Source organism: Protopterus annectens, chromosome 13.part0 (assembly GCF_019279795.1).
Source record: "Protopterus annectens isolate FY-2018-M chromosome 13.part0, PAN1.0, whole genome shotgun sequence".
Taxonomy (NCBI): Eukaryota; Metazoa; Chordata; order Ceratodontiformes; family Protopteridae; genus Protopterus; species Protopterus annectens.
The window spans coordinates 868,281,145-868,305,236 of NC_056747.1; the positions used below are offsets into that span (position 1 = coordinate 868,281,145).

Here is a 24,092-nt window from a genome sequence, read left to right on the forward strand (position 1 = left end):
AATGACGTCGGGTGAAGTGCGACACCAGCCGAAGCCAGACCCAGACTTTGGAATCCGGCCGACCGAAGGGCTGCCTGACGACAGGACAACCCATTTGTAAAGACTGCAGATGCATTCCTCTCGGACATCTACATTTATGGTAGGTGCAAAACTGTACTTTTTCTGCTTTCCTTCAACAATACTGATATTTGGATTTAATTTAAAACTTTTATTTCAGATTTTATAGCACAAACATGATAGACATTTACTAAACAAAGCAATACAGTCTCACAATGAAAATAGACTTGGCATTAAAACTTCTCTGCCCTTGAAACTCACATTCATTGAAATGGCATTGAAACCCACGTTAAAAGAAAATGCATCTGGTCAGTGAAGGATAAAAGTTTACCTGTGGGCTGTTTTCAAATTATAGGCCTCTTGTATACATTTTTAGGAAAATGCAAACTTGCATGTGTTCTTTGATTCGTCGTCTTGATTGTATTAAATTATATTCCTTATATAATGCAGCACCACTTATTAGAGCATATTTTAAATTTGTAGTTTTTAACTTTTTTCTAGTTATCAATGAAACGGAATATATGAACCAGTAATGACAAAACTGCCCAGTTCAGAACATGTCAACCATATAAGGCCAGTCAAACTTCTGTCATTACAATCCACTAGTTATCAGTCAATATGCACAATCTCTGCCGAAGTAAAAGTCATCTGAATAATTCCACATTAAAGAGATCTGTAACTAATGAAGAGGTTGCTGCTAGCAAACAACTTTATATTTCAGCATTTCATCTACAAATTCAGTGCCTGCTGCCCTTGAAGAATAAATTGTCTGTTACGTTTAAAAAATAGTTAGCTGGTAGTATTGCAATAGAGAATGGATGGCAAACTGATAACAGGTTCATAGTTATTAGGCATGTCATCCAAAAGAGAACATACTCAGGAATGCAGCACACCACAACCCACCCTTAAAATACAACACAGTAACCACAATTTTTCTACATGCTGTAAGAGTAGAACCCCACAGACTTCTGCATCAAAAGCAAGTATGCTACCTGTTGTGTTAGTAAGAATACTTTTCAATTCTATAGCACAACAGTGATAGCATTTGCTAAACAAAACAGCTGCATATTGTAAACAGACATGGAATAAGCAGAAGTAAGCTCATCCCTTGAAGCTCACAATTCTTTGAAAAATGCACCTGAAACTCAATTTTTGTTAGCAGCTTGGTGGTTGGGATAGAGGATTAAGGCTGTTTACTGTAACCAAGTTACATGGTTTCAGCCTGAACAATTTAACTAACCACCTGCTATCCCTAAAATAGGGCATTTTACACACACACACACACACACACACACACACACACACACACACACACACACACACACACACACACACACACACACTCACACTTGCGGAAGCAGCTTGAGGAATGTCCCTTACTTCTCTGTCCTTGGAAGCAGCACACACCTGTGGAAGCAGCTCAAGGAACTTCCCTTACTTATCTGTCCATGGAAGCAGGACACACCCATGGAAGCTGTTTGAGGAATGTCCCTTACTTGTTTGTCCATGGAAGCAGCTTGAGGAACGTCTTTTTGTATTTAAATTCCATGCATGCAGAAAGGAGCAGGTCTGTGCAATGATGATGTGTGCTATGACCAGACGCAAAGGGCATTATTAAAGAAGAATGCTGCAAAAAAAAAAAAAAAAACATAATTTTCTTTTTTTTATTATAAAAGTAAATGTGACAGTTCCCCCAACCAACCAACTCCCTCCCAGCCAGTGGGCCCTAGGTGACTGCCTTGGTCATCTAGTGCTGGGTCTGGCTCTGATTGCTGCTGGTGAAGAGCCAAGATTTCTATCTTTACTGTTTTTATGAATATATTACTAAAATTTGTATTCTCTTGGTTCCAGTATCCTGTCTAGATAAATTGAATGTGGAGGCCATTTTTGCATCTGTTTATTTTTATGGGATATAGTTCTGTACATATTTTACCTGCTGGAATCATATGGCACTTATAGTATGATAACTTTATTTTTTTATTAGGGGATATTTTGGCTTTGTGAAAAGCATCTACTTTCTCAAAAGACATGTAGAAGTTGAAACTAGTAAGACACAAGTGTATATTACACACTTTATATGATTGTAAATGTGTATTCTCTTTCTGAGACAGAAACCATGATACATGTTAATAACTTTTGGGATAGCACACTCCTTTGCATTAGGAAACAGAATTGTAGCATGGGGCATAGAGTGTGATATTATGTGCTTTTTTTCTTGTTGTATAAGCCCAGTGCTATCCATGACCACCTTTGTATATTAGATATTTAATTATCTTAATCATTCTTTAAAGTCAGGTAGGCCAATTGTATGATCTTTGTTGTTGGGTTTTAGAGTTCATACTTTCATGTACATCATAATTTATCAAAGAGATTTAGCTGGATTGCTCTCTTTGCTTATGGATGGATACAGCCCTTTTTCATAATATTGAATTTTATCTGCCTTTGGACTGAGGCCTTTCAATCTCTTTGAAATTTCCTTTTGTAGTTTATCTGATTTTGGGGAATATCGTAAGTGAACACAGAAACATTTATCAACAGAACATAAGAAAATGTTTGATGTTTAATGGTTGGAAAGGTTTCTCAGTTTTTTTTTTTTTAATGGGATAAGAAATAAAGTTAGGTAGAGAAAAATGCTAAGTGATTGTGACACACAAGACTAGCTCAGATTTGCTTGAATAAAGTGCAGAAAAGTAGCATTAGTGTCTCAGGATTGATTACATTTCTGATGTGTACATGTCATTGAAAATCTGCACCATTAAAATGATAAGATTAAAAATCTTATTCTTTAGCAGTAAGTTGTGAAGAGTAGTGCTGTTTTTTTCAGTGATAATGCATGGTATAAAGCCAACATGGGTCTGATTTCTGTAATTAAAAGAATGGTGTGATGCATACTGGTTGAAAGAAAGAGTTTGACAACAGTGTTTTAAAATCACATTGTCACTTTTTGGATGTGTCTTTACAGCACGTCATTTGTATATTCTTTAAACAGAAAGTGTTTTTGTTTCCTCAGCTACTCGTAAGAAGTTATTTGAACTTGCCAGAGCTTTTTCAGAGAAGACAAAAATGAGAAAGCCCAAAAGAAAACAGCTACTTAAACACCAGTCGTATCCTTTGCATTTCTTTGTTGAACATAGTTCACCCAATCAGTGATATAAAGGCATTACTGCAAAATGCATTCTTACTTATATTCTAAATGTACAACTTTGTCAGATGCTGATTTGTGAATTAATGCTCTGGTTGCTAGATTGAAAAAAATATATATGTTTATTTCTAACAGGTTTGCACCAGCCACCTGATGTAGTAGCTTTAGTAAGGGCGTAAAGTTTACTAAAGAAAAATGCATGAACACTCATTGGAAAAGGTGTTTGAAAGGAGCAGAAATTCTGTGAAGCCCTCTGTATTGTTAAATCCTGCAAATATTGTGTAAGGTTTCTAACCAGAGAAAATGTATAAATTGCTGTGCATGTTTTTGTCTCTCCTCTCTGAGTCACAGATACAGAGGTGTGAACCGGCGCTACTAGTCCCATTTGTAAATATTAATTGAGCTCAGGCTTGTCCTGTGTGCAGTCTGTGGGGCCACAGTTCAGCCCACCAGAGACTTCTTTTGTGGAATACTGAGTTGTAGGATAACTTCCATGTTTTTGTCTTTGAGCTAGGAAATATGGGACACAATATCCCATAATTCCTAAACTGGATAATAAAGCTAGGAAATCACTCCACTGGTCACCCACAAGTAAAAAATAAAGTCAGTTTTATTAAGCGCTTTTCGTCTCTCCTTATAGGGAGACTTCTTCAGATAACAGACATGTACAAATGCAAAGTTTAAATAAAAATGTTATCAGTCATGTGACACAACACACACCTCCATTTAAAGATACCCTTCCCAATGAGATCCACATATTATTAACTGTAACATTTATTTCAATATTTAGCCTAAAATTCAAAATCAACATTATTTATTTCATGTATATTTTTATTTTTAATGTCTTCATTCTGATGAAAATTAAAATATTAAAATAATTTATTAAAATATTAAAATAATTTATCCTGACCCATTCTGTCCACATGACAGCACCTTACAACCAGAGGGTATAGACTCGCTCACACCTTTCATGAGCCTACCTCTCTAGATTTTTCAATTTAAGAATACACAGGATAGAATTCACTTAGTTCAATCCTGGAAAATGGCAGGCGTCTGTACGAAGCTGCCACCCCAATTCAAGTTTCTCCAACATTAATGAATTGGGACCACCTCTTCCATTTGAATTCACACAGTCAATAGCCCTAAATTTGAATGTATGATCTGGAAATACTTCAACATGTCTAGCTAGTGCACTTTATTTTTTCATTTTGGAAATATAATATAAATGCTCATATACTCTTTCCCTTAATTTGCGGTCCATTTTTCCAGTATAGAAAGCTGGACAGTGTTGGCACTGAGCCATGTAAACTACTGCTCTACTCTGACAGTTGAACTTATGTTTGGTCACATATTTCTGTTCCCTCAACGTGAAGCATTGGCCAACCTGCATGTATTTGCAACAGTTACACATATTACATTTACCCATACCTGTTCGTGTACTTACACCTTTTGTAATATAGCCCCTGCCCCACTGCAGTGCAACCCTGGAGTGAGAATATTAAATAAGGGGGGGTGTGGAGGGCACAGCCCCCCACATTAGGGGGTGTCGGGGGGCATAGCCCCCCAAATTATGACAGGCAAATTTACATTTATACAAAAGTAAGCAATTTGTATTAAATTAACATTGACAAACATTATACTTCACATATATTGTTATATATCATATAACCTAAGCAACATTACACAAAGTATTCCATTTCTGCCCTTTTTTAACCAAGAAACTTCTTTATTAAATCATTACTTACGACATAAGTAGTAATCCGTTTATTTAAATGAAAACGAACCACACTGACACAATGGAAGCATTTTATATCACAAACCTTACTGACACACTCCCAGTTGCAACATTACACATTGCTTATAATCTGCCCAATCATTTTCAGTCAAACATTACATAGCTCATTTAAGTTTTGCCTTCTCTTAAACCTGATTCCTCCCTTTTATGTATTGTTCCCAGAATTCCCTTTTTTCTCGATGTAGTTTGCTTCTACTCTTTTCTAAAGTTTTGAACAGATGTCAGTCTAACAACAACTAGGACAGGTTTTAGATTGATATTTTGCTGCAAAGAAAATTTTATTTTATCTTTACTTGTTTAGCTTTGATAACCAAATCGAGTCTGATAGACAAATGCTTGGAAAAGATCTGAAAGGTATTGAATCTTTTGGCCTGAAAGTGGGAAAACTCAGCATTGAGAAAAGCACCAGGTAGTTGGATCATCGATGGGCTTCAAAGAGATGGACTGATGACTGTTGAGTTGCTCTCAAATGGTCCATCCTCTTCTTCTTACAAATACTGTTAGAGCTGTAGCAAGATCATTTGGTGCCCCCCCAAACAAAAAATTGACGAACAACAAACAAAGCAAAAAAGTATAAGAATGGCAATCATTTAAGAAGTTGTGGATTCACTCACAGCATTTGAAATGACTGCTGTTACTGCACTTGTGCCCCATTGGCAGCTGTTGCTTGTGCCCCCTAATAACTTGTTGCTGGGTGTGTACATATTTGTCATGTTTTAGGGTATGGATTATTCTCATATTTTAATATAGAGGCCTAGATTTACTTTCCTTATCTCTGCCCTTTATAACATCCATTTACTACCACTGCAGAGTCTGAGGGTTTCTAGGTTTTATGATGTGCCTTGAAAGAACACAGGTTCATTTACATCACATAGTGTAGACCTTGGAGACAAGGTGATCTCTGTTTGACATCACAAAAGTTCAGTGTATGTTGACAAGGTGACAGCTGCTAGTAGATGGCAGTCTGCATTGGTGGTACATGTGGCTGTGGCCTGGCAACTGATATATCAAAAGAGCTTTTCACAAATTTCCTCTTGCTGTGTACATTGCTCATATGTGCTTGTTTAAATTTGTTTAAGCTTTTTCATTACTTCTTTTATCTCACTGCCCCCTTAAACTACCACCACAACCCCATCTAGCCAGTTGTCACTACTTTTGGTTGTGTTCATCTTCCTGACTGCAAAGCAAGTACACTTCAGATCTAAATAGTGATCTCAACATAACATGATCATGGTGAAACTTTTGTTCTTTACAATTTAGCTGAAGATGATGTCAGGTGGTATAGTGAGTGCTTTGTAGCCCCAGAAGGCACAAATCGGGAGCTAATGGGGCACTGGTGGTTTACATACTGAATCAATACAAGCACTGGAGCCACCTGGGACAACTGTGATTTTTCTTTAAAATACACTACAGCAGCACAAAGCAGAGACTTTCTATGCACTGGTGTTTCCTTCTAAGAGGAAGAGGCACTAGTAGTAAAATGTTCAGTCTCTGCTTCCTCTTTTGCCTTGAATTTGCTCTGTTCTGCATTATTTGACAATTACAAAAATCCTTATGGTCACTTTTCTTCTCCTGTGAGTCCACAGTTGTCCACGCAATAAGGTCTCAACTGAGAATGCATCTGTTTGGGAACTGAACCCTATTTTTTTTTTGACTCGGCATTGCCTGCGACTAAAGGTGACGCTGAAGCCAGCCCTCTGTGATTCAGCCTTCTGCAACTCCCATGTTTTTGATGTTTCCACAGTGTAACTTGTACTGATGGTCCTTCCATACAGGTGAGCTCCTGTGTATGTTTTCTTGTACATGCTCTAGGTGGATGCAGCCAGCCAGGCCCTGCAGGTTGGTGGAAGGATGACAGTAACATGCAAAGAACAAAGTAGGGATGTATATCAGAAGAAGGGTAAAGCTAAAGTCCTCGTCTTTAGTGACGACATGTTTGGTTCTGAAATATAATATGGTTTCACCATTCCTGTTACGTGCAGGGAGTGCATCCTCAGTTTTAGTACCAGTGCCAAGTAAGTATGATCAGGGGTGACTAGTGAGTTTATGACTGTGGAGACCTAGAGTCTCACCTGACTGAGATCTGAGAAATTAGGGAGTCAGTATAGGGAACAATCTTGATAATTTCAAGGGCAAAGATAAAATGTTGGAGTTTTGAGGAGGTGAGTATTTGAAGGTCACAAAGAGTTTTGCTGTAGGTGCTGACCAAAAAGAAAGGCCATACTTATTTTGATTCTAATTTTATTTTTGCCAGAAGTTGTATATTCAGTGATGAGAAGCTGTAAAGGCATGCAGCTCCCAAAAAAGAGACCATGGTTGATTATTTTTGTTTCAGGTTATCAATGTGTATTGACATGGAAAATACAGGATCAAGGACAGTACCAAATTATTTAGTAAAGGTCCAAGAGCATTGTGTCTGTATGAAAGAAAGAAAGAAAGAAATATGCTAGGAGGAAGATATTTAAGAAACAGATTTAGAATGAGAAGGAATTTAAATCTGGTTGAAGTATCAAAGAACATTCCTTTGTTTTTCACTTTAAGATTATTATTCAGGTAGGTCAAAAGTTTTTGGAAAGGCTTTGATAATGGTGTGTAAACAGATCTAAGGATAACAAGACTGTCATCGGTTAGGATAAGATTAGAGAGGTGAAGGTTAGTGGGTCAGAGTTAACAAATAAGCTGAAAAGAAGTGGCCCAAAAAAAGAACCTTGAGGGACATTAGAGTCTGGGGAGGATAGCATAAATATGAAGGAGTCTATCTCAACTTTGAAATATCTTTTAATAACATAGATCTTAAGACAGTCATTAGTGTTTGGGCCAAGGCAAATGGTGAATATAGAAGAAAATAGGAAATTGTGATTAACAAGGCTAAAGACCTTGGTCAGATGAACAAAGAGTATCCATGACTGTTAGGGTGGGCTCTTTGAGGGAGAATAGGGCAGTCTGGCTTCTTCTACCAAAGGTAAATCTGTACTGTTGTATTGAGGGAGTATGTGGTACGTATGTTAAAATTCCAAGGCTTACTGATAAACAGCCTTTTCAGATAGTGTTTAGCTAAGGAGGGTAGAATGGAGGTGGGATTGTAGTTTGAGATACTGCTGGACAAGTTTATTTTAAGGAAGGGGCATAAAGGCCTCCTCTTAGATTGAAGGAAATGTCCCCTAATGAAAGTAAAGACTGAAAAGGTGACAGATAGGAATTAAATGCTATCGCCACAGTGTTCACTGTGATCTGAAAAACTGTTTTCCATTACATTTGCTTAATGATAGTATAAGATAGTAAGCATTTATAGCCTGCCGTTTTTACTTACCTCAGTATTCTACCTACTCTCCATCCTCAACTTGCCCATTACCCCTTTTTCACGTGTTCCATGCCCTTTTGATTGTCTCAGTGGATTCTCTCCTTACTACCCATTTTGATAGTCCATGCCTGGGATTCAGAGTTCTTTTTATGAAAACATTACCTTTAGAGATCCAGGAATAGTTAATCCATATAATCAGGATTTCTTTATAGACTGCAAGGAAGTAGGACAGACTGAGCAGGTGTGGAAAAAGAAGAATGTTAGGAAGGATGGACCTGGGAAGAACATTTATAAATGTATATTTCAAACCTTGAAGGAATTGTTTGAGGGCTTTGGGATTTTCCCCCATAATATTTTTGATGCATGAAAAAATGGGGGGACTACATAAATGTATAGATTATTGCTGTCTAAAATAGGCTTTCTTCTTTTAGTGGCCTTTTTCACTTTATTTTTTAGACTCAAATAATTAAATTTAAATTCATCAGTTTGCCATAGTATTATGGCTTTATCTATAAGCTTGAGGATGTGGAACTCCAGAAGTCAAAGTTCTGTAACTCTAGGTAAAATGCTTTGTTATACCATTACAATGTTAATAATTGTACGACAGTTTGAGTCATTTGATAGATATTGAAAGAAGGGGTTCAGTCAATGGAAGGTGATTTTCTTTGCTTAAGGATAGATTTTCAGCTGACATTTTTCTGGAGATGTAGATTACTGGAGATGTTTTGGATTGTTTCTGGACTAGCTTGGACAGTGGTCACTTAACTTTGGTAAGGGACACTAACATAGTGAATTCTGTTAGGTTCATTAATGATTACTTTGTCTTAGAGTTATTATGGGTTTCATAATTAGGTCTAGTAGGTTTGAGAATGAGCTGTTTGAGCCAAGTATCAGATAGGCAACCTTGGAAGATTGTGTTCACAGGGCCTTTGAAAGATAGGACAATAAAGCAGTGCATCATTAGTGCTTTTGGTCTAGCTTGAGTAACTTCTTCCAAACAGCCATCAAGGATGCCCTCTTCCATTTTTTTAAAGCTATCCCTCCAGCAGTGAAGAGTTACAAGGCACATCACTTTACATTTCGACACATGATTTTATAAACCGTATTAACCTGTCTGATCACAAAGGAGGTTGCCAGGTAAGTATTATATGAGTTTATTCTGCTTTATCTTCATGACATAGTTGAAAACAAGATTTTTCTGTGTCATAAACTAGACTACCCATGCTTTTCCATTTTAAAAAGGTGCATCAGTAAGTTGCCTAACAAGCAGTCATCTCATCTGAATTAGCAAGAAAAATCTCCCTGATGTGTTGCTGTGTTTTGCATATTTTCTTACCATATGAAAAGTCATAGTCATATAGTTTGACTTTCACAAGACTTCAGTTCTTGCATGCATGAATGGCTAACAAGCATGCTGAAGGTAAGTGTGAAACTACTGAAATGTTTTTTTAACACTTTTATTGAATTATCACTTGTGACACATGCGCATTTACATTTATATAAAAGTAATCAAACTGTATTAACAAGTTAAAGTAAACAAACATGATGCTTCACATATACTGCTATATATCATATAACCTAAGTGACATTACATAAATTATTCAATTCCTGCCCCTTTTTTAAAAGAAGAAACATCTTTATTAAACCATCACTTATGACAGAAGCAATCATACATTTATAGAAATGAAAACAAATCACACAACACAATCCTAGTTGCAAGCATTTTACATCACAAACCATGCTGACATTCCCGGTTGCAGACATTGTACATCACTTATAATCTACCAAGTCATTTTCACATAAACATTACATAGCTCATTTAAGTCCTGACTTCTTTTAAACTTTATTCCTCCCCTGTATGTATTGTTCCCACAATTCACATTTTTTCCGGTGTAGTTTGCTCCTACCTTTTTCTAAAGATCTCAAAATCCAGTTGTTTTATCTCTGTTACTATATTCACTACTTCTAATATAGTTGATTTAGAGTTTGATTTCCATTTTCTAGTAATTGTTTTTTGGCAGCCACCATAACTAGAGACAGCAAGGCCTTACCATATCTTGACAATTTCGATTATGTGTCATAGCTGAAAAAATTATGTCACTCGTTACACCAATCTGCTCATCCAGCATCTCCAACAGTGCATCCCACAGGGAATCCTTAAAGTCCACCAACTCACTACCCTCCCAGAAAATGTGCCCAGTTACCTCTTTCTTCCCCGTCACACTTCCAACATTTGCTGTCTACTTGAGGAAAAAATTCTGTGGAGTCTGCTTGGGGTATAAAAATGTCATTGTAAACATTTCCAAGCAAAATCTTTTAGATTTTATTGCATATTTGGGAGATTATATAAATATATATATATATATATATATATATATATATATATATATATATGGGTCCCTATCAAATGATAGAAAGCTCATTTGATAGAAACTCATTTCACCATAAGATAGAAAGCTCAAAACACTGAAAATGCTATATGCCCTTTTCTCCACGGTAGTACGATCCTGGAGTTAGTATATGTAGTTAGGGGGGTGTCAGGGGCACACCCCCCTCAATGGGGGGGGTGCAGCCCCCCACATAGTTTATGTAAATATTGTTTTCTCCAAACAGTTATTCATTGTAGTTATAAGTATCCGTGTGTAGGGTTTAAATGTATGAAGTATGTGGGGGGCTATGCCCCTCCCAAATATATATAATAACTCCAGAATCGCACTACTGTATGGAAAAGGGCATGTAGCATTTACAGTGTTTTGAGTTTCAATCAAATGAGTTTTCAGTGTTTTGAGCTTTCTATGTTTTGGTTTCAGCCAAATTATTTTCTGTCAAATGAGTTTTCTATAATTTGATAGGACCCATATATATATATATATATATATATATATATATATATATATATATATATATATATATATATATATATATATATATATATCCTCCCATTGTTTCTTTGTGAATTGCTTATCCAGTCTCTCTTCCCAATCCATTTTAACCTCCTCTGAATTATTCTTAAAGTTGTCATGCAATATTTTATATGCTCTACTAATTATTCCTTTTTTAATGGCAGCTTTTGTTCTAGATTCTACCAAAAACTCTACTAGTGCTGATCTTTTGTGTAGGACCCTAGTATTTCGGAAATCTCTAACCTAGTCCATATAAATTCTTGGCAACTTCCCATTCTATCATCTTTCCCTCTCTAGTTATTTGCTTCCAGTACCTTGGTTCCGTTACCAGTTTTCCGTAATAAATTCCAGCCCCCTCTTGCCTATTGTCTGTATCCCTAATTGCAGTCATCCCTATCGGCAGAATCTCCTTTCTCCATTCCCATGTTGGTTTAGTTCTTAGAATACTTTCTGCTACTTTATGGATGTAATATTCTGTACGATTATTGTTATTCTCCTTAAAGGCCTGCATCCAAAAACCCAGTCTCTCCTTATTTCTTGAGCTCCCCCCTGTTTAAACATCATCACTTTCTACTTTGAATTATAGTTCTGCTTGTGTATGTATAGGAGCCTTAACTGTGTAGCTCTGAAGTACCCCTTCAAATTAGGTAATCCCAATCCGCCCTGTTCTGCTGGAAGAATCACTTTATCCCACTTGACTCTTGCCATCTTCCTCTCCCAGCTAAAGTCCTTCACCTCTTTCTTAATTGCTATCCACAACTTCTTCTCTGGTTGAAATATGCCTGACCTATGTATAAGACTAACAGGACTAAAAACATTTTGACTGCTTGTATCTTATTATCCATATAACAAAGCTTCCATTTTCTCAGTTTTTGTATTGTCTTTTGTTTAGTCTCTTCCCACATATCCTTAGCTGCCACACTAGAATCATTTTAATCCATACTCTTAAATACTTCATTTTGTTATGCCCCATAAGTAATAATGTTGCTGAACCAGTTCATGTAATTTACTGCTATTGCCTTTGTTTTAGCTTCATTAGTTTTTTATCCCGAAAAGATATGAAACTGCCTCAAAATATTCCACAACACTGTATAGTCTCTTTCTGAAAACTGTTGAAATGTTAGCTAGAGAGTAGGGTGCAAAGAGTGACCTTGAGGGCCTATAGCTACGCCAACATTGTTTTGGTGCACTGGGAACATAAGTATGTTTTGAGAGATAAATGTCTTTGCTCCCTGTATTTGTTTTTACAAGCATTTCGTTGATGATGTGTTACTGTTGTGGAAAGGAACTAAACAACAGTTAGATCAGTTTATTAATTATATTCATACCACCACTTCTTTTTTAAAATTTACAGTTAAGAGTTTATACCAACATCTAGAATATTTGGATGTTATCGTTATGAAGGAAGAGAATGGAGATTTCACTACAAGTCTACATAGGAAAGATTGTTGCAGGAACTCTATTTCGCAAAGACAAAGTTTGCATCCCCAATACATTTTTAACAATATAGTTAAAGGTCAAAGTATGAGGATGTCCAGGTTAAACATTAAGGAAGAAGGTTTTCAGCGAGATTTAGCTTTATTGAATGAAGAAGTTTTAAATGTGGTGAGGTTAGCAGGAGGGTATCCTGTACAATAGAATTACATGATAGTTTGGTGAAGCCTTCTTTTTCAGCTGGGACAACTGATACAGCTCCTTGTATTAAGTAACCAAAGAGGCAATGTTCCCATATGTTTATTTTCTTCCGGTGGTGTAGATGGACTTTTTCGAGTTGTACAGGATAATTGGCATAAATTAACCACAGATGATAGGTTGAAACATTTAGTAGGTAAGAGTACCAGTTATAGGTATAAAAATAAGAAGAAATTTAAATGCATTTTATGCCATAACAGAGAATGGCAGCATATAAGGTTTTAAGTAAAATAGGGACCTTCCCTTGTGCTGCATGTAATTTCTGCACCTTTTTTAACAGTGATGGTAGTTTTAAAGATCCAGCGTTAGGTACTAGATATGTGTTTAATCTGTTTGCTGATTGTAACACCAGAAACACTGTTCACTTGGCACAATGCACACTATGCTCTTCTTTCTATATAGGAAAGACTAACAGGAGCCTCAAAGAACAAATAAGAGAACATATTAGGCACATTAAACTTTTAGATGAAACAAATGCACATGCAAAGCATGTCTCCTGGTATGGGGGAACACACAGTTTTACTTTTATGGCTATAGATAAGTTGGATTTTTCTATTAGAATGGGTGATTTTAACAGTGTTACTGAAGAGAGAGAATTATGTTGGATAATTCATAGGTAGGTACTAGGCTATTGGCCCTAGGGCCTGTATAAGCCTAGCCAAAAAGGTACCTTGGCTTTCGCCACCCAAGAAAATTATTTTCCTGTGCCCCTGTTGAGCTGATAAAGATAAAGGGCTGAATGAAAAAAATTGTTTGAAACCTGTATTAAAATCTAGGGATTTACAGAGATGACTTGTTGCCTTAGAGATTTGTTTCCCTTTAAGTTTACGTGTCATTAATTGGTTATAATGTTTCTTATTTACAAAGTATCCTAGTTGATCATATGATTTTATTCAGCATTTTGATTTGAGTTTTTGAAAAAGTTTTTGTATTTAAGATCTTTTATCATGTATTTTAAATGGTCTGAAGAAGCAGCACTAAGGCTTTGAAAGCACTTACCATTATTAAAGTCTTCCAGCTGTGTTTACATTGCTCGTGTTTTATTTTATTTTATTGAGGGGATATTGTTGAGAGAAGGGGAGATGTGGAGTGCTGTACAGGTCAGCCTTGAGATCGTTGGGCTTCATTATGAACATAAAAAAACAGAATTAACCTCTTTGTAGTTGACACAGAAGTAGGATAATGATAGAGAACAGAGAGGAAATTCTAAAAACATGTTTGAGAAAACAGTCAGATGGGACAGACATGGTAGCTTGTGTCAGTACTGAGAACTGCAAAGTGCTTTACCTGGAGGTTAGTAATGAAAGACAATAAGCAAGCAGCATTGTGGGTAACTTAAAGTCATAAAACAAGGAACTACCAGGAAAACAGTGAAAAGGCAGCAGCCAAGGCTAACAGGATGATAGGCTGCTTCTTTGGAGATAAGAAAGTAACTTTTCCACTTGATAAGCCATTGGTGAGATCTCATTTAGAGTACCATGCCTAGTTCTAAAGGTCCTAAAGGAAACGTTGCATAGAGATGGTACTGACAAAGGTCATTAGAGTAGTAACAATGGGAAGAAGGAGGGGAGGAAGATCATACAAGAGGAAGCTGTAGAGAATGTGCCTGTCCTCCGTAGAGTATTGACATTAAAAATGATTATTTGATTTTGAGCCCCAGATTCATTAATGACAATTGCAAAGGAACTTAACTTAAGACAGAGGATGGAGTGCAAAGGAAGAAGATGTTATGAGGTACAAATTGAAGAGTCAAACTTCAGTCTGGGCACAAGAAACTACTCCATCATTGAGATAGATAGTAATGGACAAGTAAAATGTGCACATGGGTTGAATATTACAGAGCAGAAAAGTGAGTATTTATTTTAAAAAGGGCGTGAAGTAACTCAGAAAAGGTTTTGGGGAGGAGAAGGGGAAGCTGCAGACTCCTAGCTGCAAGACTCTGGAAGACTAGATGGACCATAAGTATTGTTTTGCCATCTTAAAACATGTATGCATGAAATTTAGTGCCAGTAATGTATATATTTGAGGATAGAACTGCAGGGCAAGTCATCATGTTGCTAGAGGCCAGAAAATGTACACAGCTATTTGCATTCCTAAATGGAACAGAAAGTACAAATTTAGAATAATGTAACATGTGTATTTCTATCTGAGCTGTTAAGTTATGACTGGAGACTGAAAGGGATGTAGGAAAGTATTACATTGTGGTCAAAGTTTTGCTGCCATGGAACAGTCTGCCAACTGATGTGTTAGATGCTAAAACAACCCGTCTGTATCACATAGTCGAAGTTTAATAACTTTGAACATGGAATGTTTGAACCATCCTGTTAGAAGTTAAAAAACTTTGACTATGGATAAAAAACAAAAAAAGAAAAGGGAACAAAATAAACTGTTGTAAGTAGGGGGCAAGCCCCCATGCACCCACCACACTCCCCCGCTACTTAAATATACCAACTCCGAGTTCGCACCACATTGAACAAAACGGAAACCTCCCCTTATGGAGATTTCCATTGAAACGCTCGAACTTCTGCAAATTTGAACTTATGGTCTCGACCATATGAGATTCGAACTTGCAGAAGTTCGACTATCTGATAGGAACCCAAAGCAACTGGTGCCATTAAATTTTCTTTCTGTAGACTGAAGGGCCAGTAGTTTCCTGAATCTGTAATAGGGATGCCACCATTTCATTTTCTCAAAGCGAGGCATGTTTTATGGAAATGTGAGGACAAACCATGCTCACCAATACTGCAAAGGACTGGACTTCACTTTATTGCCACAAAAAAAAAAAAAAAAAAAAACTCTTGTAGAATTTGAGTTGTTTCTGTTGTCTCATAACATATTAAGGTGTCATACTAAATAATTATTTTATGTAATTATGTTTTTTACTCAAGACACAACTTCTTGCAAAAGGTGACGCACATAGTAGCCCTAGTAGAAGTGCTGATAATCTAATAGACATGATAAGGCAAAGAACGTGCAGCCTACGGTTCTGAATAGGAGTGGGTCAGCTGCTTGCTGTTTTACTTCCATGATTACCTATGCTTGTAACACAGCTGCTTGCTACGTTACTTCCATGATTACCTATGATTGTAACACAGCTGCTTGCTACGTTACTTCCATGATTACCTATGATTGTAACACAGCTGCTTGCTACGTTACTTCCATGATTACCTATGATTGTAACACAGCGGCTTGCTACATTACTTTCATGATTACCTATGATAGTAACACAGCTGCTTTCTACATTACTTCCATCATTACCTATGCTTGTAACACTGCTGCTTGCTACGTTACTTCCATGATTACCTATGCTTGTAACACAACGGCTTGCAACATTACTTTCATGATTACCTATGATTGTAACACAGCGGCTTGCTACATTACTTTCATGATTACCTATGATAGTAACACAGCTGCTGTCTACATTACTTCCATCATTGCCTATGCTTGTAACACTGCTGCTTGCTACGTTACTTCCATGATTACCTATGCTTGTAACACAACGGCTTGCAACATTACTTTCATGATTACCTATGGTTGTAACACAGCTGCTTGCTACATTACTTCCATCATTACCTATGTTTGTAACACTGCTGCTTGCTACGTTACTTCCATGATTACCTATGCTTGTAACACTGCTGCTTGCTACGTTACTTTCATGATTACCTATGATTGTAACATAGCTGCTTGCTACATTACTTCCATCATTACCTATGTTTATAACACTGCTGCTTGCTACGTTACTTCCATCATTACCTATGATAGTAACACAGCTGCTTTCTACATTACTTCCATCATTACCTATGCTTGTAACACTGCTGCTTGCTACGTTACTTCCATGATTACCTATGCTTGTAACACAACGGCTTGCTACATTACTTCCATCATTACCTATGTTTGTAACACTGCTGCTTGCTACGTTACTTCCATCATTACCTATGTTTGTAACACTGCTGCTTGCTACGTTACTTCCATCATTACCTATGCTTGTAACACTGCTGCTTGCTACGTTACTTCCATGATTACCTATGCTTGTAACACAACGGCTTGCAGCATTACTTTCGTGATTACCTACGATTATAACACAGCTACTTGCTGTGTTACTTGTATGATTACCCATGCTGTAACACAGCTGCTTTCAGGTCCTGCTTTGTTGCCTTTCAATTTGTGCTTTATATTTTTGTTACAAGATGTGTAGTAAAGATATATGTGATCTGATTCAGTCATTTGTATCCAACTATTTTACTTGTTTTCAATTGCCATTTCACCAGAGGAACTGTAGGACCTGACATATTCCTTCTATTAGATGATGCTGTCTTAGTTATTCTGGGGCTGTTGTAAGAGTTTTGCGTCTGCCCCACCTTTCACTCTGCAGTGTAATATGGTCATTAGATCTTCAAACGGTTCTCCTGTATGATGGGAAGTCTTATAGTGCTTGGCAAGGTTGCACGTCTTCTCTGTTCACTCAGTGACTAATTAATTAATTTGTTTGTGATTAAGAATTAAATTCAACAGTGATTGAGTTGGCAAAGTGCATAGTGTTGTGGCTGTGGTTAATTTAATGAATATCTAACAGAAAATTTATGCAGACAGTAACTGAAAGGGTGGTCGTTCATCACAGCAGTGCATTGTTAATGAGGGGAAATTATTAACTTGAATATTACAGAGGTAAAAAGTTTGGAAGGGGTGAAATTTGGATTCTGGGACACATTTCATTTGTTGGCTGGGTGTGTCAGGAGGCTGACAGGTTTGATCTTTTGCATGATCAGCAACTTGCAGTAACACCTATTCAGCATTAAGTAAGTGAATCATGAAGTAAGATGTTTAATTTGGGCAGTCAAGTGGAATATGCGCAACCAAACTGGTAGTAATGCAGGACAAGGTTTGAGGGAAGAATTTGAAGCTGAAGAACGTGAAGGAGATAAGTGACTCGGACTTAATTGATTTTGTACAAACTAAAGTAGCACTATTCCCCTTGGATTTCAAGAATCATCAAGGGTGGGAAGCTGGCATAATGGTTAAGGTGTTTACCTTACAGACACAAGATGCTGGGTTTGATTCTCACAGGGGGTAATTGGCTAGGCTTAAAATGGCCCACAAGGGCAGTTAGTCTAGTACTAATCTATGAACCTGTGAATCACTAGAGATTAAGAAAGTTACTAGACTACTATTATGTGTATTGGAAAGGTCATAAAGTAAACACAGGCTGATTTAACTACACTTTGAGAAGGAGAAAGTACTGTGGCAGCTATGGCAACCAGGAAGGAAATTTACAGTACTGTGTTGAATGATGCATACAGATCATGATTAATCAGATTTAAGTTTTGAGCGAGCAGATATTATAGTTGGAGTGTTATCATACAGTATAGGAGATGTGTTAAAATATACATGTTTTCTAGTTTTGTTGAATGTTAACTCACCAGACGTGTCTGTGTATGCAAACACTGAACAAGCAAAGACTAAGTTAAAAGTGAAGCATCTGTAATCATTTCTAGAAATAATGATGGCTGAGTATGTGGAAACTGTAAGTCTGGGTGACTCTTAGAGCTCAGTGGAGGAGGAGGAACGGGAGAGGAAACATGAACTGGTTGGTATGAGAGAGTTTATTTAGTTGAGTACATCAGAGGGAAAGTGTATCTTTAATTGTGTTAAAGTGGCGGTTTACAATGATGAGGACTTGTGCTGTACACTAGAATTGTTGAAACTGAAGACCAAACTGTCTGGAAAGACGATCACATTATTTTGAAGCCCCTCCCCATTAAAACTGTTAGTTGCTCTGATGAGAGATATCATGGCAACCTATTTTCCATTGGCGAGAACAAGTTAATTTGATGGACAGCCTTAGTTAGCAGCTAAAAGTGGTAGTTAAACCGTGGGTGTAACCATGAAGAATAATGATGCAGAATATTGAGTAATCCTCGAGTCTTAGTTATATAATTAATGACCGTTACAGAGTTAGATTATGTCAGTTTTATATATTTTGTGTAGAGTACTGGAAATAACTGGAAGAAACTGGAATGAGACTAGAATGGATGCCTTTATCTTTTAATTACCCAGAACTGTGCTGAACCAGTATCAGTCTCTCCTTTATGTGCCAAGTCTTCTTGTACCTTTCAGAATAAAAGTCTGGCTGTACAGCAGTTCAGTTAAGAATATTTTATTATGTCAACAATATCTGAATACCGTCTCCAGTAACAGTGCTGATAAACTGAAATAAGTCTGCAGACTCTGCACTCATTATATTGTCCATAAATTCTGTACTCAGAATATTATGGCCCTAGTTTCTGCACTCCTATTCCTTTTTTCTTGAATAATATAATTAATATTCTGGATTGCTGGATATTTGACCTGACTTCTGTACTCACTCTTGAGTGCCTGTGCCAAACATATGAGGAATGCACTGCAATGATTTTCTGTGTATCAGACCAAACAGATTGTGTCTGAAGTATCGCCTAATAATACCAAAACTCTGTAAATTTCTACTCTCCTCTTTAATCTTGGTTCCCAAGCCTCGTAGCATACAAACAAAATATGTTTGTACTCCATGTACTGCACATTCTATTCTTGTCAGTACAGCAGACACACTCTCTTATCTGGTCTCGCTGGAACCGGACCTTAGTCTGGATAAACGAATGGCTGGTTAATCAGAAAAAACATACAAAATAATATTTCTAGGTTATAAATCAGCTAGAATAACATGATTTGTGTTAGTATGCATTTTTCTAATGAATATGAAGTCTGAAATTCAAATGGCTGTTATTATTTAGCCCAGAGGAGGTGAAAGTGTTGTTCTTCTCTGTTGTCATTTGCTAGGACTATGGCAGAAATTTGATGGCCGGTTAAAGAGAGGCTGGATAAGAGGGAGTCTACTGTATTATTGACTGAAGGCTATTTTCACTGATTGAAAGTGCATTCACTGAAACCATATGCAAACTGTGAAGGCCTGCTTTAGTATGGCTGCATTTCTGGACTTAAGCAAAGAGAGTATTGTATTTTTGTCTAAAAAAATGCATTTACGTGAAACCTGATCTTACAACTGTTCTAATCTATTATGTAGTACACAGAGGAAGGTGATTAACCTCGGAAAATGACAACACAAAGCCATCACTTTTCAGTGTTATTATGTAGTATCATACTCCTGAATATGCTATAGAACTGCATTGGAGAAACCTTATGACAGGTTTTTCACTTCTGGCCGCTGTCTTTTATGTCGCCCCCCCTTATGTCATCCTATCTTCTTCTTCTTCTTTCGGCTTTTCCCGGTCAGGGGTCGCCACAGCGGATCACCTTGTCTGCTCATGATTGGCAATGGAGTTTTACAGTGTCGAGCTGCCAGCCCGGCGTCCAGCCTTCCACAGAAGGCACACACAGGCACACACTCACACCTAGGGCCAATTTAGAGTGTCCAATCCACCTGCAGCATGTCTTTGGGATGTGGGAGGAAACCAGAGCACCCGGAGGAAACCCACACGACCACAGGGAGGACATGCAGACAACACACAGAAGGCACCCCATCTGAGGATTGAACCTAAGAACCTCTTGCTGTGAGGTGGCAATGCTAACCACTGCACCACTGTGGCCGCCCTCTTATGTCATCCTATCCAAATATCTAAATCCTACCCAAATATCTAAATCCTACCTCCATCTATCAACTTCTCTCAACACCCATGGACTTATTCTGATATTTGCTTGGGCTAGCATGGATTTTAAGGGTGTTTTGGGGGATCTCAATCATTTTATGTCTAGCAGACAATTCTTTGATTATAACTTGCCCTGTTACTCCTCCTTTACTTCCAGTATCAGTGGTTACATTCAAGGGGCAGGCGTGCAGGCGGACATGCAAAATATCACCCCCACCTCCACAGCAACTCAGTCAGCTCATCCATGTCCCCACCCTTTCCTGCTCTTTGGATCATACCTTCCTAGCCACATAACATCCCAAGTCTCGACCAGAGATTGTAGTAGGAGATGCCAATGTCACCTCCCTCCCCTCCTGGGATGGTGACTCCTATCCCTCCCTGCTACTCCATCAGAAGCCTGAGCCACTAATTAGATCCAGATTGCCTGGACCATATTCAGGGCTTTATCCATCTACACTGCTAGAGTGACCTGTAGCCACTGTCTGTGGGGCAACACCTCAGGGCAGCTAAAAACTTCACATGTATGTTACAATATTTTTAATTGAATGTATACTTTTATATTGTTGTAACCTTATGAAGTTATTTCAGTGTTTTTTCAGTGTTTCTTTTCCATGCACCGGATGAAGCCTGTATACTGTGCTGTGTAACAGTGTGTGTGACAAGTTTCAGGTTTTATTAATGATAGCTTAAAAGAAATACGGTATTACAAAGGACGGTGAAACTGTACTGCAGTAGTATTACCAGGTAGTAGATGGGAGCATCTTATGTGAGTCTAAATAAACTAATAATAATAATAATGTAGCTGTATTTTCTATTAATAGTGAGTGCTCAAAGGGGACTTTTTACTTGTAAGATTATGATGATGCTGTGTAGTATGTTAAGAATTGTTCATTCTGTTTTGTTTTATTTTTCGCAATTAAATATTTAATGTTCTGTCAGTGGTACAACAGGTGGTACACTTGTTTTTTGGTGCAGAAAGCTGTGGATTCTATTCCCACACCAGGTAGATTGATTACTGACACTGTAGTGCTGAATAAGAGGGGTGCAGCATTCCTAAGTGTGTCACAAGATGTTAAACCAAGGCCCATCTACTTGAGTTGGTGGTAGCTCAGGTGGACATAAAAGATCCCACTGCACCTATCGAAAAGAGTAGGGGTCCTTTATTTGTATACAAAAAAAGAACTCTTATTTACAACATATTTACAAATGTACAAATATATAGATTATACAAATATATTTACACACATTCATAATTTTCTTCATAATCATACTAATTTTTCATTACTACTAACCCCCACTCCATAACTGCTATCTGATTTTACTTAATATTATTGCTAAAATCCATTTACCATTAAACATAATTTCATTTTTTCTTTCATTCCATATAACATAAAATAAGTTTTCTTTTACTCTTTTAACATAATCTTTACTCCTATTCTTATATGTATATTTAATGATGTTCATGTTTATTTTAGCTACTTTTATATCCTCAAAAATCTTTTTTTTTACATAGTTTTCTACATAACATTTTACCCCTCAGTCTAGGGACTGGGTTTCCCTCTCTCTGTCTCTTTCCAGGTCCCTAACGAGACTGTCCACTGCCACAGCTGTGGAGTTGAGTCCTCAGCCGAGTGTCCAAGCTAGGTCTCCATTACTCTGTGTGTGAAATTAGTGCTCTGTGCCCCTGCTTCAAGTGGCTGACACACGCACACTTTGAGATTTCATTTTCACACACACCTGGGAAAGGCTGCCACAGATTTACTAGCTGTGCCTCTCTGCCCAGACTATAAGGTAGTTACTGCCACCAGACACTCCAAAGCCAGCTAGTCTAAGACTGTTACAAGGGTACTCAGTTACTGAGTGAAATTAATACTAATACAAATGGTAATGTTGAACAAACAGCAAGGCTTTCAGGAGCTGCCACAGTGTCACCAAATAAATACAAGTACTCTCAAAGGTTAAAATATTTTCTAAAAGACCAGCCACAATGAAAAGTATAAATATATTTAATAATAAATAAAAGAATATGGAAATACTAAATATATATTTACAATAAATACCAGAGTTTCAGTTACAGGAAATATTAAAAGTAACCCATATGGATAGATTCACACAGTTTCAGCAAAAACAGTACTTAACTAATCTCACTGTATTTTCCTGACCTAAAGAATTACTATTCCCTGTTTACTTACTAAAGCAAGACAAGATGAAGTGGGTGAGTGATCCTTCTATGTCAGGTTTCAAAAACAGACTGCTTTGAGACTTCTGTCTCATCTAGTATTAAAACAGCATTTTAGTCCTGAATTATAGAATGACATCACACACATCTGGTCATCTGACTTATGGTTACCTTACCACCCCTTTTACTAGCAACTAAACCAAAATGTAGCACATACAGTGGGTATAAAAAGTCTACACACCCCTGTTAAAATGCCATGTTTTTGTGATATAAAAAGAGAAAAGATTAAATCATTTCAAAACTTTTTCCACCTTTAATGTGACCTATAACCTGTACAAGTCAATTGAAAAACAAACAAATCTGTTAGGGGAAAAAATATAAAAAATAAAAAACGTACAGTACGCTGGTCGCATAAGTGTGTACACCCTTAAATTAATACTTTGTTGAAGCACCTTTTGCTTTAATTACAGCATTCAGTCTTTTTGGGTACACACCTGCCATCAGTTAAAAAGACTCTGATTAACCCCAAATAAAGTTCAGCTGTCCTAGTAGGATTTTCCTTATATTTATTCATTTGCCTTCTACAGAAAAAGCCATGGTTCACAGAGAGTTTATAAAGCATCAAAGGGTACAAAAAAATTTCCACAGCATTGTATATACCATGGAATACAGTGAAGACAGTCGTCAAAAAGTGGAAAAATATGGAACAACAGTGATGCTGCAAAGAACTGGACATCCGTCCAAAATTGATGAAAAGACTAGAAGAAAACTGGTCAGGGAGGATACCAAGAGACCTACAGCAACACTGAAGGAACTGCAGGAATTTCTGGCAAGTACTGGTTGTATGCTACATGTGACAACAATCTCCTTTATTCTCCATATGTCTGGACTATGGGGTAGGGTTGAAAGACAGAAGCCTTTTTCTTACATTGTATACATTCTTTTTTACCATACCCCAAAGTTTGTCATATGTATATCTGTACAATTTTGCTACTAATTTCTCAGCTTTTTCATTTATCTACTTTAACAATTTGTACAAATTTAATGAAGCAGCATATACCACTAGGTTAATTAACCCCAAACCTCCTCTTTATTAATATACAAAACTCTTTTGGTGTTTAATCTAGAACCCCATATAAATTTAAAAAATATTTGCAATAATTCATTTTCAAATACTGTTGGCAACATAAATGCACATGCTAAGTATGACATTTTCCCATCAGTACTGAAGTTTTCAAATAAACCTTTTTCCTGAATTGTAATGTATATGTTCTCCAGAAAAGACAGGTTTGTTTTATTTCTTCTTCTGTTTTTTTCCCATTAAATTCTACTTGCATCTTTATTCCCAAGTTTTATACCCAACACAGAAATTTCATTCATTGTAAA

General features: G+C 37.1%; 1 protein-coding gene across 3 annotated transcripts in view; it reads left to right on the forward strand.

Annotated features, from left to right (window-relative positions):
• The window catches only part of CUEDC1 (CUE domain containing 1), a 1,479,154-nt gene that overhangs the window by 1,275,607 nt on the left and 179,455 nt on the right, over nucleotides 1–24,092 (forward strand). For all 3 annotated transcript variants that reach the window (XM_044054589.1, XM_044054587.1, XM_044054588.1), the window contains one exon: nucleotides 3,068–3,161. In XM_044054589.1, coding sequence (XP_043910524.1) covers nucleotides 3,068–3,161 — 94 coding nt within the window. The remainder of the gene's footprint in view (nucleotides 1–3,067; nucleotides 3,162–24,092) is intronic.